At 35.9% G+C, this 18,080-nt stretch overlaps 1 protein-coding gene across 16 annotated transcripts in view; it reads left to right on the top strand.

Moving 5' to 3' along the window:
• The window catches only part of MIA2 (MIA SH3 domain ER export factor 2), a 125,861-nt gene that overhangs the window by 78,793 nt on the left and 28,988 nt on the right, over window positions 1-18,080 (top strand). For 10 of the 16 annotated variants that reach the window (XM_063609280.1, XM_055291458.2, XM_063609284.1 and 7 more), the window contains 7 exons: window positions 3,529-3,667; window positions 8,712-8,813; window positions 10,133-10,193; window positions 11,063-11,098; window positions 13,336-13,403; window positions 14,600-14,682; window positions 16,312-16,440. In XM_063609280.1, the coding sequence (XP_063465350.1) occupies window positions 3,529-3,667; window positions 8,712-8,813; window positions 10,133-10,193; window positions 11,063-11,098; window positions 13,336-13,403; window positions 14,600-14,682; window positions 16,312-16,440 (618 nt within the window). The remainder of the gene's footprint in view (window positions 1-3,528; window positions 3,668-8,711; window positions 8,814-10,132; window positions 10,194-11,062; window positions 11,099-13,335; window positions 13,404-14,599; window positions 14,683-16,311; window positions 16,441-18,080) is intronic. The other 6 variants (XM_063609281.1, XM_063609288.1, XM_055291466.2 and 3 more) reach the window with 1 other exon arrangement.

Below are 18,080 nucleotides of genomic sequence, written 5' to 3'. Positions count from 1 at the left end.
GTTGGGATAAATAGCATCTCATTTTGTAAAAATAAAAAATAAAAAGTATAAAGATTTACCATATACATTTGCATCAGAAAAGACTGGAAGGACATACTCAAATGTCAACAATGATTATCTCTGAATATGGGATTATAGGCAGATGTTTATATTCTTTTTACTTATCTGTATTTTCAAAAACTTCTACAGTAAGTGAACTGCAATTATAATATTGTTTTAAAAGATTGAACCACCAAAGATAGAGGTTATTAAAAAATTATATCCCTACTCACATGATTTTAGTAATTGGATTATTTTTGGAATTCAAGAAACATTAGTATTAGTTTAAGAGAATGTTGCTATATGTAAAGCATTGTACTAAAAACCATGGGAGATTCACAGAAGGAAAAGATAGCTTACTTTCATGGAAGCTGTATTTCAAAAAATGTGTGTAGAAAGTGCCAGAGTAGCAAGGAAATTTGTTCACCAGTTATCCCACTCCTTAATACAGTTTCCTGGCAAATCTTTGTTTTTTTCTTAGACTAATATTTGGAGACTCTTTGTCGACCCGTACTCTTCTTCCAAATCTAACTTTGTTTTTTTAATGGATCTTGAAAGATAAATTTCTGTAATTGATCTTTTATTCATAGCATGAAGATTTTCCTCCAAATTGTTTCTTCCTTTTCTGGTAATCATTTACAGTGGTCTTTAAGTTACAATTTGAAACAAAATGGCTAGAGTAGAAGTACAAAAATATGGCCAGGCTTGTGGCTCACGCCTATAATCCCAGCACTTTGGGAGGCCAACGTGGGTGGATCACTCGAGCTGGGGAGTTCAAGACCAGCTTGGTCAACATAGTGAAACCCTGTCTCTACTAAAAATACAAAAATTAGTCGGGCGTGGTGGCACATGCCTGTAGTCCCAGTTGCTTGGGAGGCTGAGGCACGAGAATCACTTGAACCTGGGAGGTGGAGGTTGCAGTGAGCCAAGGTTGCACCACTGTACTCCAGCCTAGGCAACCCAGCGAGACTTTGTCTCCAAAAAAAAAAAAAAAAAAAAGAAAAGAAAAAGTACATAAGTATATTAAAGAACTAAGTGTTGGGTTGTAGTTTGCTTGTTTGTTTTACAATAGGGATGATTAAATTTTAATAGAGATAATACCCAACGTTCATTTCTTTATGTGATTGTTCTTGGCAATGGCTTAAAGCCTAGGTCAATGAATTTTTTTTTCTCATGTAGATTAAAAAATTTCTGTGGAAAGATAGTTATGTACAATTTCCTATACATTTAATCATTCAATGTTTAGGTATTTATGTAAACTGTTCTTTTGGTTTGTATGTTTAATGGGTTATATTAGTTCATTCTCACATTGCTGTAAAGAACTACCTGAAACTGAGTAGTTTGTAAAGAAAAGATGTTTAATTGGCTCATGGTTTTGCAGGCTGTACAGGCTTCTGCTTCTGGGGAGGCATCAGGAAATTTACAGTCATGATGGAAGGCGAAGGGGAAGCTAGCACATCTTACATGGTGGGAACAGGAGGAAGAGAGTGAAGGGGGGAGGTGTTACACACTTTAAAACAACCAGATCTCATGAGAACCCTTATCACCTAGGGGGAGACAGCACTAGGAGGATGGTGATAAACCATTAGAAACCACCCGCTTGGTCCAATCACCTCCCATCTGGCCCCACCTCTAACATCGGGAATTACAATTCAACATGAAATTTGGATGGGGACACAAAACCAAACCATATCATGAGGGTTTTAGAATAATTAAATACCATTACATGTAATTACTAAAATTTTCATGCTTGTTAATACTATTTCCAAAACTCCCCTCTTTAGGCAGAGTGAGTTTTGTCTTTTAAGATTTGTGGTGGTGATTCATATACATGTTATGGGAGATGATGCCTTCCTTCATCTTAGAGGAGTTGAGGTTATTATCTTGGTACCTTAATGTTAGAGATGTTCAGAGTTGGTACTTCAATTTTAGAGGAGCTCAGAGTTGAGGTAATTAGTTAGAAGAGAAACGAGGTTTTTAAAAAAATTGGTGCATAAATTATAAAGCATTCATAATTATTTAGAATGATTCATTTTTATAGATTTTTTTAAAGATGGTTTAGCAGTTGAAACAAAGCTTAAATTTGGTATTTTTCTCTCTGGTCTTGATCTGTTTTAAACTAGGAGTATGTTTGGGCATTTGTTATGAGAAGATCTAGATTTCTGGCTTGACTTATATGTCAAAATTTTAGCTTAAAAGGGAGGGCTAGGTAGAATTTAAGTATTATTGAGAGATAAAGTTTTTACTGGATAAAAACAGGCATTATTCATCACCTGGAAATAGTTTTACAGGGAATGTTGAACTACAGTATCTCCCTTTAAAACGCTTATCTCCAAAACCTTCCTGAGAACTTCAGTGGCATTTAGCTCTAAAATTGAAAATTAGATGCTAGAATTAGAATGTTGAAGGTGTTGGGAATCCTATAAATAATAACAAAAGTTAAAAGAATTTTTTTTTTTTTTTTTGAGACGGGGTTTCCCTTTGTCACCCAGGCTGGAGTGCAGTGGCGTGATCTTGGCTCACTGCAAGCTCTGCCTCCCAGGTTCAAGCAATTCTTTTTTCTCGGCCTCCCAAGTAGCTGGGATTACAGGCAAGCCCCACCATGCCTAATTTTTTGTATTTTAAGTAGAGACAGGGTTTTGCCATGTTGGCCAGGCTGGTCTTGAACACCTGGCCTCAAGTGATCCACCCACTTCGGCCTTCCAAAGTGCTGAGACGTACAGGCGTGAGCCACCGTGCCTGGCCAAAATTAAAACAATTTATATAGCTCCTTAATTAAGATATTAATACACTCAATGGAACACTATTCAGCCATCAAAAAATAATGGGATCCTGTTTTGTGGCAACATGAGTGAGCCCATTTTAAGTGAAATAAGCCACACCAGAAAGAGAAATGGTGCATGTTCTCACTCATATATGGGAGCTAAAAAAAGTTGATCTCATACAAGTAGAGAGTGGAATAGTAATAGTAATATGAGGGTGGGAAGTATAGAGGGTAGGGGGTTAGGGAGAGGTTAGTTAGCAGATACAGAATTATAACTAGATAGGTGGAATGATTTCTAATGTTCTATAGCACTGTAGGTTGGCTAGTTAACTTACGGTATATTTCTTTTTCTTAGATCTACTTTATTTGTCATATTGTTATTTTTGAAAAGCTAGAAGAGAGGATTTTGAATGTTCATAACATAAAGAAATGACAAATGTTAGAGGTGATGGATATGCTATTTACCCTGATAGGATTATTACACATCAAATACCTGTATTGAAATATCACACTGTACCACATAAATATGTACAGTTTTTATGTGTCAATCAACTAATAACAATAAAAGCATTTAGGTAAACAAAATACCTTATAGATTTTCTGTTATTGGAAAGAGTTTAGATTATTAATAATTTATTATTTTTAGTAATTTTTATCTTTCTGAAATGTTAATATGCAACTCAAAATGTTTACTCCTTTAATTATGACTTAAAATTTTTATATAGAGCATATTAAAAATCTTCAGACTGAACAAGCATCTTTGCAGTCAGAAAACACACATTTTGAAAATGAGAATCAGAAGCTTCAACAGAAACTTAAAGTAATGACTGAATTATATCAAGAAAATGAAATGAAACTCCACAGGTAATAAAAATTATGTTAACTCCACTGAACAGCAAGTAAAATAGCTTTAGAGATATACGTTACATAGTTAGCTGTAGTGATTATTGACAGTTCTCAATTTATGATTAGATTGTATTTCATCAACTTATTTTTAAGAAAGGTATTTGATCTGGAAACACTTTTTTTCAACAAAGAAAATATTGTAAGTGATGGTGGAATTTCCAAGCTAGTTAACAGAATCCTCTTTAGCTTCTAGTAAGTAGTCAGAAAATTATTGCCTTAAACTTCCTAATACTGGCAGGGAATCTGAGTAGACACTCTTGATTAAACTGCCCATTGATTCCATCTCTGATATATGTAAAACTGATTTTTCAGTTCTGTGCAAGTTGCTTCTGCCCAAGTGTTCCTTGTCTTAGTAAATGGCAGTGTCGTTTACTTAGTTACTTAGGGTGGCTCGTCAAGCCATTTTTGACTTCTCTCTTGCTTTTTTATCTCCTATTTATTCTGTCATTAAATCCTGTCAGCTTTTTTATAGCCTGAGTCTGACCACTTTTTACCATCTTCCATATTAGCCTAGTCCAAGTTATCAACAGTTAATACTTGGCTTATTATAGTAGCGTTATGAGTAGTCTCCTTCTTTCCACCCTTTCTCCTGCACTGTGTTTTCTCTGCAACATGCAGGATGACCCTTAAAATGTGAATTGGGAGTATGGTCACTCTCGTGCTCAAAATCCCTGAATGCCTTTATATCACACTCAACCCACAGCTTTTATATCTTGGCGTACGAGACAGTACAGGATTGGACCCTTGGCCACCTCTTTAATTTTAGCTTATTCATGTTCTTTTTCCTCTCAGTACCCTCCGTCCAGCACTGGCCTTTTTGATGCTCTTTAGCACATTTACCTCAGGGTCTTTTGTGCTTGTTCCTTCTGCCTGGAATGATGTTTCCTTATGTATTTGAATGGCTCATTTCTTCATGTTATTAGGCCTGGGTTCAAATGTTACCTCAAAGAATCCTTCCCTGGCTGCTCTAACTAAAATAATACCTGCTACTCTTTATCTGCTTCTTTTGCCTCATAGCTCTTATTGTCCTCTGATGATTGATTGCTTTTATTTCTTTTATCTTCCTTATGTTAGATATAAGCTCTGAGAGAAAATTATTTTCTTCACTTCTGTATTCCCAGTGCCTAAAGCTACATGAGACACGTGATAACTGTTCAGTACATGTTTGTTGAATATATGTACAAATATGTTCAGTGCCTTTATATATTGGAGTGAAGGAGTGTGTGTGTGTATGCATGCTGTTGCCTAAATGCCTAAGTACACTGAAGACCCTTGAGATATCTGAAGACTCTAGATTTTCAAATAGTACCATAGCACATATTGTTTTCGTCATAAAGGGTAATAAAATGTAAAAGACTTTCAGGTTCCTTTAGGCTCTTAATGATAGTTATTATAGTTGTTCCTCATTATTTATAGAATCTGTATTTGTGAATTCACTTACTAGCTAAAATGTATTTGTAAATCAGATCAGTACATGCAGAGCTTTTGTAGCCATTCATGGACATACTCAGAATGATGAAAAATTTGAGTTGCCCAATGTGCATGTTCCCAGCTGAGGTCAAACAAGGTGACACTCTGCTTTCTTGTTTCAGCTCTCATTCTGTAAACAAGTGTCCTTTTTACGTATATTTAGTACCTCATTTTTTACATTTTTATGCTTTTTGCTGGTGATTTAGCTGTTTAAAATGCCCCCTAAGCATAGTGCTGAACTGCTATGTAGTGTTTTGAAGCACAAGAAGGCTGTGATATGTGTTACGGATAAAATACATGTGTTAGATAAACTTTGTTTAGGCATGAATTACAGTGCTTTTGGCTGTGAGTTCAATGTCAATAAATTAACAATATGTATTAAATAAGGTATCTTTAAACAGAAGCACACGAAAAACAGGGTTATATATTGATTGGTTGGTAAAATTGTTGTGACCAGAGGCTGTAGCAGGAAGCTAACCCTTTATTACCCTTAGGAGCAGTGATCTAGTGTTTGCTAATTTACGATTTATAGTGACTTTATGGAACATAAGTAGCACAAATAATGAGAATCTACTTTATATATTTGGAAACTGGTAGAGAGTACTAATGCTTCTTTGAGATCAGGATGCTGGGTAGTGCTTGGCTCATTCACTGCCAAGTTCTATACTTCAGTCATGATTTGGATTCAGTTCACAATTAAAAAGTTGTTATTTGTTATGGACCTTTGGCCCTTTGGGACTGCTCAGGGTATGCAAGAGACTAAACCTGACAAAATGGAAGAATTACAGTATAACCTCAGGGTTTTTCAGCCAGTATACGTAGGAGTTGGGCCCTTCTTTTTAAGTTAGAATGAAAGGTATTAAAGTAAAACTTGGATATAAAAGTGATTGAGCTGAAAAATATTTTTGTTTTTTGTTTTTTGTTTTTTTTTTTTGAGACGGAGTCTTGCTCTGTCACCCAGGCTGGAGTGCAGTGGCGTGATCTCGGCTCACTGCAAGCTCCGCCTCCCGGGTTCACGCCATTCTCCTGCCTCAGCCTCTCCGAGTAGCTGGGACTACAGGCGCCCGCCACCACGCCCGGCTAATTTTTTGTATTTTTGGTAGAGACGGGGTTTCACCGTGGTCTCGATCTCCTGACCTCGTGATCCGCCCGCCTCGGCCTCCCAAAGTGCTGGGATTACAAGCGTAAGCCACCGCGCCCGGCCTGAAAAATATTTTTGAGTGTATCTTTTGAATAAAAAAAGTATATGGTTGTTTATAGAATTTTGATGAGTAATGTTTAACATTTCAAAGAAAAGGTATTTTCTTTAGCTTTTTAAAGGAAGGATAGGAAACCGAGTAGTACCCTAGTTGTGTGTGTTGTTCACATGATTTCATTCGTTAAAATTATTTTAAATTCCTAAAATATTTTACATTTCCTTCTTATATTTAACTAGCAAGTAGTTTATATTAACTAGCAAGTAGTTTAACTACTTGTTACTGAAATTCAATGAATTATGCCATTGGCACTTCTTGAGAGTGGAATATTGAGTTGATAGTACCAGTGAAGTGTTAAATTTATATTCTTGCTGCATATAGTATAATTTAAGTTGAGTCTAGATGTTGGCTTGATGTTTTTCGTGACTGATATACCATTTTCCCAAATTTAATAATGGAAACAAATGAAATGGTTAGGACCTAGAAGCTTGACGTGTCGCCTTTTTTTTTTTTTTTTGAGTTGAAGTCTTGCTGCGATGCCCAGGCTGGAGTGCAGTGGTGTGATCTCGGCTCACTGCAACCTCCGCCTCCCGGGTTCAAGCAGTTCTCTTGCCTTAGCCTCTTGAGTAGCTGGGACTACAGGTGTGCGCCACCACTCCTGGTTAATTTTTTTTTTTCTTTTTGTATTTTTAGTAGAGATGGGGTTTCACCATGTTGGCCAGGCTGGCCTCAAACTCCTGACCTCTAGTGATCCTGCCCACCTTGGCCTCTCAAAATGTGGGGATTACAGGCATGAGCCACCATGCCTGGCCCTTGATGTGTTACTTTAAATATATATGATGGTTTTTTTTTTTTTGTTTTTTTTTTTGAGATAGAGTCTCGCTCTGTTGCCCAGGCTGGGGTGCAGTGGCATGATCTCGGCTCACTGCAACCTCTGCCTCCTGAGTTCAAGCAATTCTCCTGCCTCAGACTCCCGAGTAGCTGGGATTACAGGCGCACGCCACCATGCCCAGCTAATTTTTGTATTTTTAATGGAGATGGGGTTTCACCATGTTAGCCAGACTGGTCTCGAACTCCTGACCTCATGATCTGCCCACCTCGGCCTCCCAAAGTGCTGAGATTATAAGCATGAGACTCTGCGCCCGGCCAAGATGTGATATTTTTAAGTCATATCATCAGGTCTCCTTTCACAATGTAATTTATATTATTAATAGGCCCACCCAAATGCAATGCGAAGGTACATAGACCTCACCTTTTATCAGGAGAGGTGGCAAAGAATTTCTGGCTATCTTCAGTCTACACAGTCTGTAAAAACACATCTCTCTTCCATATCCATGCCTGTTGCACTTTTGTGCTTTTCCTAAGGAGATGACTTATTTTGTTACAACATCCATGAAAGTGATTGACCTTAGGGAATGCTTTCTAAGCAATAGGTAATGTAGTGTGTAGAATACAAAACATTTACTGCCACACTGCAAGACTTCTTCAGTAGTTTGTCTTGTTCCTTCTCAAAGTTCATGAAGGAGGGTAGATATCCATTTAGGACTCCAAATGTGTTTTCCTATGGTGTTCAATAAATATTTCTTAGGTGACCAAGGTTGTTAATAATAGTATGTGAAGTGAAACCACATGGGTATTATAGCATAAAAGAGTCACTGCTTATGAGCTCCAGGCTTTGGTTTAATTATTTCTCTGTGCTTCATTTTCGTTTTTGTAAGATGGGAATAACAGTACCACCCTTCTTGTAGAGCTGTTGTGGTAATTAAATAATACATGTAAAAGTCTAAGAACAGTTTTTGGCACATACTAATGGCTCAATAAGTTATCTATTATTAATAGAACTAGATGTAAATAGGACTGCTACTACTACTGTTTACTTTGGGTTCATTGTAATTATAATTATGTGTGTGTGTGTGTGTTTACTCACCTGGAAGCCTAATCACTAACCAATATAAAAATGAACGAAACACATTTTATTGGTGACTTCTTACTAGCAAATGTGATGCTTGTTTATACAGAAAGACTTAATAAGTGATAGTCATAATAGTTTTTATTAAATATATCTTTGATCCTATTTTTAAGACAAATTTATATAGAAAACTCTTGAAACTATTAGTAGTTCTGTATTAGACACAGTGCTTTACAATTTCAGTTTATAATATTAAATTCCACACCAGGTTTATTTATACAGGTACTTTTTTTTTCCTTGTAGGTGATGTTTTCAGTGGTATTTTAGAAATCATTTTACAGGAATCATCAGTTTTGATACATTAAAAAGATAGAATTGATTATCTTATGACATGTATTAAGAGAATTATAACTTTTTTGTTTTTAAGGAAATTAACAGTAGAGGAAAATTATCGGTTAGAGAAAGAAGAGAAACTTTCTAAAGTAGATGAAAAGATCAGCCATGCCACTGAAGAGCTGGAGACCTATAGGTATTAAATACATTTTCCCGGTTTCTTTTTTGGGATGGGAAGAGTATCTAAAAAACTTAATGCCAGAAAAAATAATAAATCAAATGAAAATAGAAAACATTTTAAAATCTAACAGGTGGTACAAACAAAAAAATGTATTTTTGTCTCATCACTTTTCATTCAGATTTCTTGGTCTTGAGCAATTATACAGAAAATATAAAGAGGAAAAATGTTTTTCTTTCAGGTTGTGTGATTTTTAAAATTTCTCACAGTTTTGAATATGGACAATTCTATTTTATGTTAGTGTCAATATAAATAGATATTTATTTTAAGGTCTTTCCTCATTGGTTCCAATTGAGAAGAATGTATGTAATATTAGTGACTCAATAGGTGTGCCACAAAAAGAAGAGTGAGCCATAGAGCATTCTGAAGTATTTAAAAGACTATAAATCTAGATTTTACCTTGGTTTGATCTTTACTAGATCCCAGGAAATAGAAAATATAGAGAAAAAAAGGGGCAAGATTCAGCAGTATCCCAAATAGTTGTGATACTTCATTTTACCATGTAGTAAATGGTAAATTGAGCAAGCTTGAGTTTTATCCAAAATAAGTTATCTTGTTAGTCTCATAAAAGTAACAAGTAACATTTTACTTCACAACGATTGCTAATTTCCTAGAATTCTATTAAGACTACCCACATCTGGCCAGGCATGGTGGCTGACGCATATAATCCCTTTACTTTGGGAGGCCAAGGTGGATGGATCACCTGAGGTCAGGAGTTCGAGACCAGCCTGGTCAACATGATGAAACCCCATATCTACTAAAAATACAAAAAATTAGCCGGTCATGGTGGCGGGCACCTGTAATCCCAGCTACTCAGGAGACTGGGGCAGGAGAATCATTTGAACCCTGGAGATAGAAGTTGCAGTGAGCCGAGATTGTGCCACCCCATCCTCGGCAACAAGAGCGACACTCTGTTTAAAGAAAAAAAAAAAAAATGACCACCAACATCTGAATAAATCTTCTAGGATCATTCTTCTTAAAAATAAAAAAAACAACAACACAATATACCACGTAAATATTTGTGTGACTTTTGGTTTAGGTAAACTCAAGTAGTAGTATTAAGTTGTAATCAATGTTAAAATTAGTTTAGGAAAAAATATACTGTAGAACCTGTTAGAGGTGATTATTTCTTAAGGTGGAGTTCTGGAGTTGTTTTTTTTTTTTCCTTCATGAAATAGAGCATTCTGGGTTTTCTAATAAATACTTTTTTAGTAGAGAGTATGTTCTGTCATTTCATATTACATGTTAATAGTAGAATGATTATTCATTCCATTTAGAAAGCGAGCCAAAGATCTTGAAGAAGAATTGGAGAGAACTATTCATTCTTATCAAGGGCAGGTATATATATATGTGTGTGTATATGTGTGTGTGTGTGTGTGTGTGTGTGTATATATATATATAAAATTTAAAACAATTCTGATTTCTTTGAACTGGTGCAGGAATATAATTACTTGACCCGTTGTACACCTCTTTTGAGGTGTTGCATGTGGCTGTGGGTCATTTCCCAGGAGCCAAAGATTCTGAGATAAGAAATCTTTTTTAAAATTGCCATATTGGCTGGGTGCAGTAGCTCATGCCTGTAATCCCAGCACTTTGGGAAGTCGAAGTGGGTGGATCACTTGAGGTCAGGAGTTCGAGACCAGCCTGGCTAACATGGTAAAACCCTGTCTCTACTAAAAAAAAAAAAAAATACAAAAATTAGCCAGGTATGGTGATACATGCCTGTAATCTCAGCTGCTTGGGAGGCTAAGGCAGGAGAATCACTTGAACCCTGGAGGCGGAGGTTGCAGTGAGCTGAGATCATGTCACTTGCACTCCAGCCTGGGTGACAGAGTGAGACTCTGTCTCAAAAAATAAATAAATAAATAAAATTGCCATATCTCCTGCTGTTTTGGGAAGGTAGATTGCATCACATAAACGTGTATCAACAGTGGGGTCTCATACTCAGTCAGGCTAGTTATATGTTAACTGGCAATTCCTAAAGTAAAAGTTTACTAGACAAAAAATTTAATTGTGTTTACATTCAGTTTTTGTTTTAAAATATAATAGATTATGTAGACATGAAAATTTGCTTTAAAAATGTTGCCTACTCTTCAGAGATGCTTGGGATAGTTTTGAGTTGTGCGCTACATCCCAGTGGTAGATGTGAATGTTTTTTACTTAAGAAAAATAATTGTCAGTAGCATTTTAATTACTTTCTTTTTCAGATTATTTCCCATGAGAAAAAAGCACATGAGAATTGGGTAAGTTTTAAATTTCTTTAAGTCTCTTTTGTCAAATTGTATTTTGTTTTCAGAAGATACGTTGCTTATTTTAATTAGATGAAAATAAATATAGTATTCTGAAAAATCAGTTTCTTTTAATTTTACAAGTAGTGACATTATATTCCTTGTGAACTAAACAGTTTGTTCCAACACAGTTATTAGAAAAATCTGATTTTTCCTTCTTTGCTTTTATCGCATTGCTTCTTTGAAAGGAGTTTGTACTCCATGGGGAAGGTGATATAATGTTCATGGATTGATTGTTTCAGGGCACTGGATTGCCACTAATTAGTTGTGGACAAGCTACTGAAAATTCTTTGGGACTATTTCCTTATTTGTGTAACAGTGGGATTAGATTAAGTGATCTTGAAAGTCCCTTTGAGTTCTAAAAGTCATAAAATTCTGTTACCTGATTGTCAGTGTTGAATTACTGGGTACACATTAAGAAAAGGGTCATCTTGAGAAATAGTGTATTTGTGCTCCAGAGGAACTAACTGTGTGAGGAAGTGATGAGGATGCAGATTTTGACTAATTATAAGAAAGACACTCTAACATATAGGACTGTTGTAATAGCTGGTCTTTGCAGTACTTGTCACTAGGAGTCTTCAACAGTAGGCAGTTTGCACAGTGGGTGAATACATGGAGTCTGGAATTAGGTTGTCTTGGCTCGTGTCCTGGCTCCATCATCTATCATCAGTTTTCTTATGTGTAAGATAGAGATAGCAGTAGTACCTATTTCATAGGGTTATTGTGATGATTACATTCATGTAAGGTTGTTGCTAAATGCCTGACACACAGTATACATCCAGCAAATGTTAACTGTTGTTATTGTTGTAGTGAAGCTTGGTGGATATTTCTTAGACATGTTGGAGTGGAGATTCCAGCCTAGGGTGTGAGATTAGGTATGTTGAATGTCTAGGTCCTCCTCAGTTGTAAGATTCTGTATGCTTTGGTATTGAGGGTTCAAATGAAAATTTGTTACTAAATTAAGCTGGGCTTGGAGATGAGTTTACCTAACCACTCCTCACCACTTGTAAAATACTTAGATGTAGATTACTCTTTGAAGATGGAGAGGTCCACACACAGTCCCAGGGTAAGATGGTAACCAGGCTGTTTCTGGAAGGGCAGCAGGAACATCTTACAGATCTTAGAGAGACACTGAGTTGTAAAGATTAGAATGAAAACCACAAACAACAATGGCCAAGAAGGGAATACGCTGAGGCCCAGAGGTAACAATTCCACATGCCTTCCTCACCCCTGCGTATTTAGTGAAGTATTCTAAGGTAGATAAAGGTTATCTCAGACGACATGGGTATAGGCTGCAAAGAGACAGTTAAGCAGTTGGATATAAAGATCGGGACAGCCAGATGACACCTAGGATATATCTGTCCTCACGTGTTCTAGAGCACAGGGCAGGCAGGAAAACCCAAGGAACCACAGGCTAAAGAATTATATATCAGGAAGGTCGCTTGGGAGAAGCTCCACAGAGAAGATGTGTTTTTAGCTGAATTGGGATTGGTAGAGGGAATGAAAGTGACACTGAGCAGTAGCTTGTCACATGCTCCAGAGCTGAGCTACCCACAGGAGCAGACTGGGGTCTGGGCAGAAGACAGTTAATAGGAGAGTCTCATATTAGTTTCTGAAAAGTCACGTGGTAACAGAGTTTAACTTGTTTTTTAGGGAAAAAGTGTTCATTTCAATGAACTAATCACCCAATCAGATAGAATCCAGGCTGGCTGAGTTTAGAGTCCATGAGGCTGTGAACGTTTGACCCCAGGGTGGATGGGGACAAGGACATGGCTCAAACTGTCAACTTTAGAGATTTGAGGGTAGGGGGATAATAAAGTCTCAACTACACAAAAATGGTGTTTATTAAAATCTCTTGTGTTCTAGGAACTCTACTTAAAGGCCTTTTACATACATTACTTGTTCAATCTACTCAGTAACTCCGTAAAGTAGGTATTATAATCCCGGATTTATAGATGAGGAAACAGCCTAAGGTCGTATGACTAGAGGTTACGTAAAGAGTGGATATAGAAATTCTGATCTTTCAGAGTCTAAGTCTTACGCTTTTTCTTACTTCAGTGATTATGATTTGTATACCATTGCTGTGATATATATATATTTTTAAAAAATTTAATGAATGTTTATATTGACATATTTTGCTGATTTTTTAAGTTTATATAAATGTATTTTTTAAATGTGTTATTTTCTTCAAGTTGGCAGCTCGGAATGCTGAAAGAAACCTCAATGATTTAAGGAAAGAAAATGCTCACAACAGACAAAAGTAAGTATCTTAGTGGGAACATTTAAAATTAGTTATTCTGTTATTTCATTAATTAGGTAATACTTTTATAAGGTTAAGTAAGAAAACTTGCAGTGCATCCAGCATATCTTGTGAGATATCTGTTAGTTTTACTAGGAATGTCTAGTTGTTTTTGTTTGTTGAAGTACTGTCTTAGGTCACTGAGGTGGCACTTGGAGGAAACTGTTAACAGATTATTCTGCAAAAAGTGTAACTAAAATTTTTTTTTAAACCAGTGTAGATGGATGGAGGTAAAAATGGATGGAAAGAGAAAGGATGAATCTCTCTGACCTAGTAATGCCCAGAATATCAGCCTCTTTTAATGGATAAGTAGATAGAATAATATTCATTAATATCTCTCATTTCCTGGTTTTGTAGTATTGGGTGACGTTGTTTTACAATAATAAAATGAAAGGTAGAATAAAAGTCTACAATATACAATAGCAGGGAAGAGTATGCTTTTCTGTGAAGATGATAACAGTCTTCCTAGAGTGTTATAATTTCTTGTCACAATGTACTGTTAACATTATCCAATATTAGTTTTTAGTCCTCTTGCTTGTCTTTTCTAGTCTCAGAAATTAACATCAAATTATTAAATGTTTTATTTTATATCTCCTGATAAAGAACTAGAAATAAGATTCTTTTAAAATGTCACATTTGTAGGATAAAAAGTTTACGAGTAAGATAGTAGGACAAACTAATGGGATTTCCAGTGTTATAACTGGAATCATGAGTGTCACGTTACAATAGAAAGCATACATGACTCAAAGCCAGGAACCCTGTGTCTTAATCCAGGCACTTCCATTGTGAATAAATCATTTAAACTCCTAGTCTCAGTTTCCTTAGTTGTAAAAGGATAGACTGGTTGACCTTGGAGGACGCGTATTTCAAAAATTTCGATTCTGTGATATAGTACTCATGGTAGTCTAGTTTTGAAGAAGAAATAAAACAATTGTAAGGCTCCACAAAACATCAGTATCTCTAGGGCAGCAAGAAACTGATTACCCTAGTTAATAAGCAGTGGGAGATAAAGGTGTTTTGGTCAGAATGATTTTAGAGGATCTGTTTTTTCTGTGTAGATGTTAAGATAGTGAAGAGTAGCTTGTAGTTGGTAGAGGCATTTTTTCTTGTGCTTCTCTTGGATGGGTAACTTAGAGATGTTTGTTCTCTATTTGCAGATTAACTGAAACAGAGCTTAAATTTGAACTTTTAGAAAAAGATCCTTATGCACTTGATGTTCCAAATACAGCATTTGGCAGAGGTAGTCTTTTTTTTTTACCCCTCATTTAAAATACATATTTTACATATATATATATTGCACATATAGTTTCTATTAGTATAAGTTAACACTGTTATTTATATAAATATTTTAGATTTTAGAACCAAGGTTTTAGTCTAAGCTTTCTCATAGACTCACAAGTTTCTAGGTTTTGTTTCCGGTGCAATAATGAAAATTATTGTTGCTTTTATTTCTCAGTGGGATTTTGTAAGATGATATATATTTAGTACCTTGAGCTCCTTGAAAAGCCAAGTGCTTGGCACATAGTAAGGTACTCATTAAAAATTTTCTCTGAGATTAAATGAAAAAGGAGTGCTTACATGGTATAGCATTGTGACTGTTTATATATTAACTATACTTTGGAATTTGCTTAATAATTAAAAAATAGTTTCTAATTATTTAAAAGTACCAATTTAAAATGTGGGAAAAAGTCTGAGGTTTGATTGCTTTAATTACCTTCAAGGGAGGACCAATTTTTTTTGTAAGATATATTTAATATTTCTGTCCATTGTTGAGTTAGGATCTACAGTGATCTCAAACTATTGCAAACGGTTTAGATTTTTTCATAATAATTTTGGCTGAATTGGAATTAAGCTTCTAAGGTAGTGAAAAATAAATCTCTATATAGGTAGAATTCCATTTTAATAACCTTGGAAAGTTATAAAAATCACTTTTGAGAGTAAAATTTCATTAAAATGAAAGTCTTTCTACATTTAAAAAATATTAGATTATTACGAATTTCAGGTAGTAACAAAGTTTGGATTGGGGTGAAGTATATAGTAGGATTTTGTTTTTTTGTCTGAATCCAACACAGAAGTTTCAAGGAGGGTAAATAATGCTTTGATCTTTTCTTGTAGCTGGTTTGAATATTATACCAGCTACACTCATGTTTTAAATTTAACATGTTTTAAAAATGTTAATTTGGTGGTTTTTGTTTGTATTTTGTTTTTGATTTTTGACTTTGGAAACAAAACCATTATTTGAGAGTGGTGAAGTTTGTAAAGTGGTAGGTGGCTTGGCTGTATAGATTATAGATAAATGATTTGATAAATTAGTATTTGTAAGCTGACTTTTTACTGGTAATGAATCAAAAGTAAATTGTGATCTTGCTTCAGAGTATTTTATGCATTTTTCTCCTCTTCATAATCTGAGCATTATTTAAACAATTCGTGGCCCAATACAGCCTATTTGGCCCTGATTTAAACTGAGTACTTCTATGTTGCAACTCTCACCAGCTGAAATGTCTGGGTGCATACTGCCAGTAAAAACAAACCAAAAAAAATCTAACTTTATGCTCCTATAACTCTAAGATACATCTCCAATATCCTTTGCTTAATATAAATGATTATTTATGATGATCTTTTTATTAATTCCCAGTTGGTTGATGTTTTTATTGCTTAAAGTGTCTATTTGATAGACAAATATTGAAAACACCAGGGTCTGTATTTAATTCTGTTCTGTATTAGCAAAATCAAAGGATACATTCAGGACATAGATTAAACTTAAATTGGCAATAGGAGGACCTGATGGTAATTGTTGAAATGGGATTCTAACTGTATAGTGTAGCTAAGTGAAACTATGAATTTAAATATGCTGTTTTAATTATTCCAGAGCATTCCCCATATGGTCCTTCACCATTGGGTTGGCCTTCATCTGAAACAAGAGCTTTTCTCTCTCCTCCAACTTTGTTGGAGGGTCCACTCAGACTCTCACCTTTGCTTCCAGGGGGAGGAGGAAGAGGTATATTGTTTAAACATCTTTATTACTCTAGATTTCTTCCTTACTTTATATTTTCATCTCAACTTACCTTAAAAATGATCTGTAAAATAAACATTTGGAAAATACAGGCATTCCTTGCACTTACTGTAAATAACTTTTATTTGGAAATGGAGCTCTATGACATCTAATTTTGATGTATTTTTCTCTTAGAAACAATGCTATATTAGATAACATTTTGATCAAGGACTTGATGTGTATCTTTTTATTTTTTATTTATTTTTCTTTTTAATTTTAATTTTTATTTTTTGAGACGGAGTCTCGCTCTTTCACCCAGGCTGGAGTAGAGTGGTGCTATCTCGGCTCACTGCAGGCTCTGCCTCCTGTGTTCATGCGATTCTCCTGCCTCAGCCTCCCGAGTAGCTGGGACTACAGGCACCCACCACCACGCCCGGCTAATTTTTTTTCGTCTTTTTAGTAGAGACAGGGTTTCACCGTGTTAGCCAGGATGATCTCGATCTCCTGACCTGGTGATCCACCCTCGTTGGCCTCCCAAAGTGCTGGGATTACAGGCGTGAGCCACCACGCCCAGCCTGATATGTATCTTTTTAAACCATATTTTTGACTTCTTAAAAGCTATATATTACATGATGTAATATAAAATTTTATAAGACTGCATGAAATACAATAACAGTATAACCTAGCATAAAATTATATATGTGTATGTATATATATATATACGTAATTTTTTTTTTTTTTTTGAGACTATTTTCACTCTTGTTGCTCAGGCTGGGATACAGTGGTGTGATCTTGGCTCACTGCAACCTCCGCCTCCCAGGTTCAAACGATTCTCCTGCCTTAGCCTCCTGAGTAGCTGGGATTACAGGCGCACACCACCACACCTGGCTAATTTTTTTTTTGTATTTTTAGTAGAAACCGGTTTTGCCACATTGGCTGGCCAGGCTGGTCTCGAACTCCTCACCTTAGGTGATCCACCCGCCTCAGCCTCCAAAAGTGCTGGGATTACAAGTGTGAAACACCATAAAATTATATTTTGATGAAGCATTAGAATTTGGAATTAAAAAAATTTACATTAGTACCATGATCTTTTTATTGTAGAAAATTAGAAAGTGAAATAATCTTTTTATAGACTCAAGGAAATCAGTAGTGCTCTTGTAGGCAGATTTTTGATGATAACCTTTACTGTGGTGTACATCATTTGTTAATACACTGGGGGCCGGGCGTGGTGGCTCATGCCTATAATCCCAGTATTTTGGGAGGCCGAGGGGTGCAGATCATGAGGTCAAGAGATCAAGACCATCCTGGCCAACATGGTGAAACCCTGTCTCTACTAAAAATACAGAAATAAGCTGGGTGTGGTGGTGGGCGCCTGTAGTCCCAGCTACTTGGGAGGCTGAAGCAGGAGAATTGCTTGAACGCCGGGGGGCGGAGATTGCAGTGAGCCGAGATAGTGCCACTGCACTCCAGCCTGGCAACAGAGCGAGACTCTGTGTCAAAAAAAAAAAAAAAAAAAAAATTGGGAAACCAAGCCACAATTGTCTGCTGTCACCCCCTTATATGTTGTTGAGAATTTCTGTAGGTACCTCAGGCCTAATCATTAGCTATTCTACATTTATCTCATCAGCATCACCCTGGTGTTACAA

This window comes from Symphalangus syndactylus, chromosome 9, assembly GCF_028878055.3.
Source record: "Symphalangus syndactylus isolate Jambi chromosome 9, NHGRI_mSymSyn1-v2.1_pri, whole genome shotgun sequence".
In the NCBI taxonomy this organism is placed as follows: domain Eukaryota; kingdom Metazoa; phylum Chordata; class Mammalia; order Primates; family Hylobatidae; genus Symphalangus; species Symphalangus syndactylus.
Note: the sequence above shows the minus strand (reverse complement) of the source record. Positions and strands in the feature narration are given on the sequence as shown.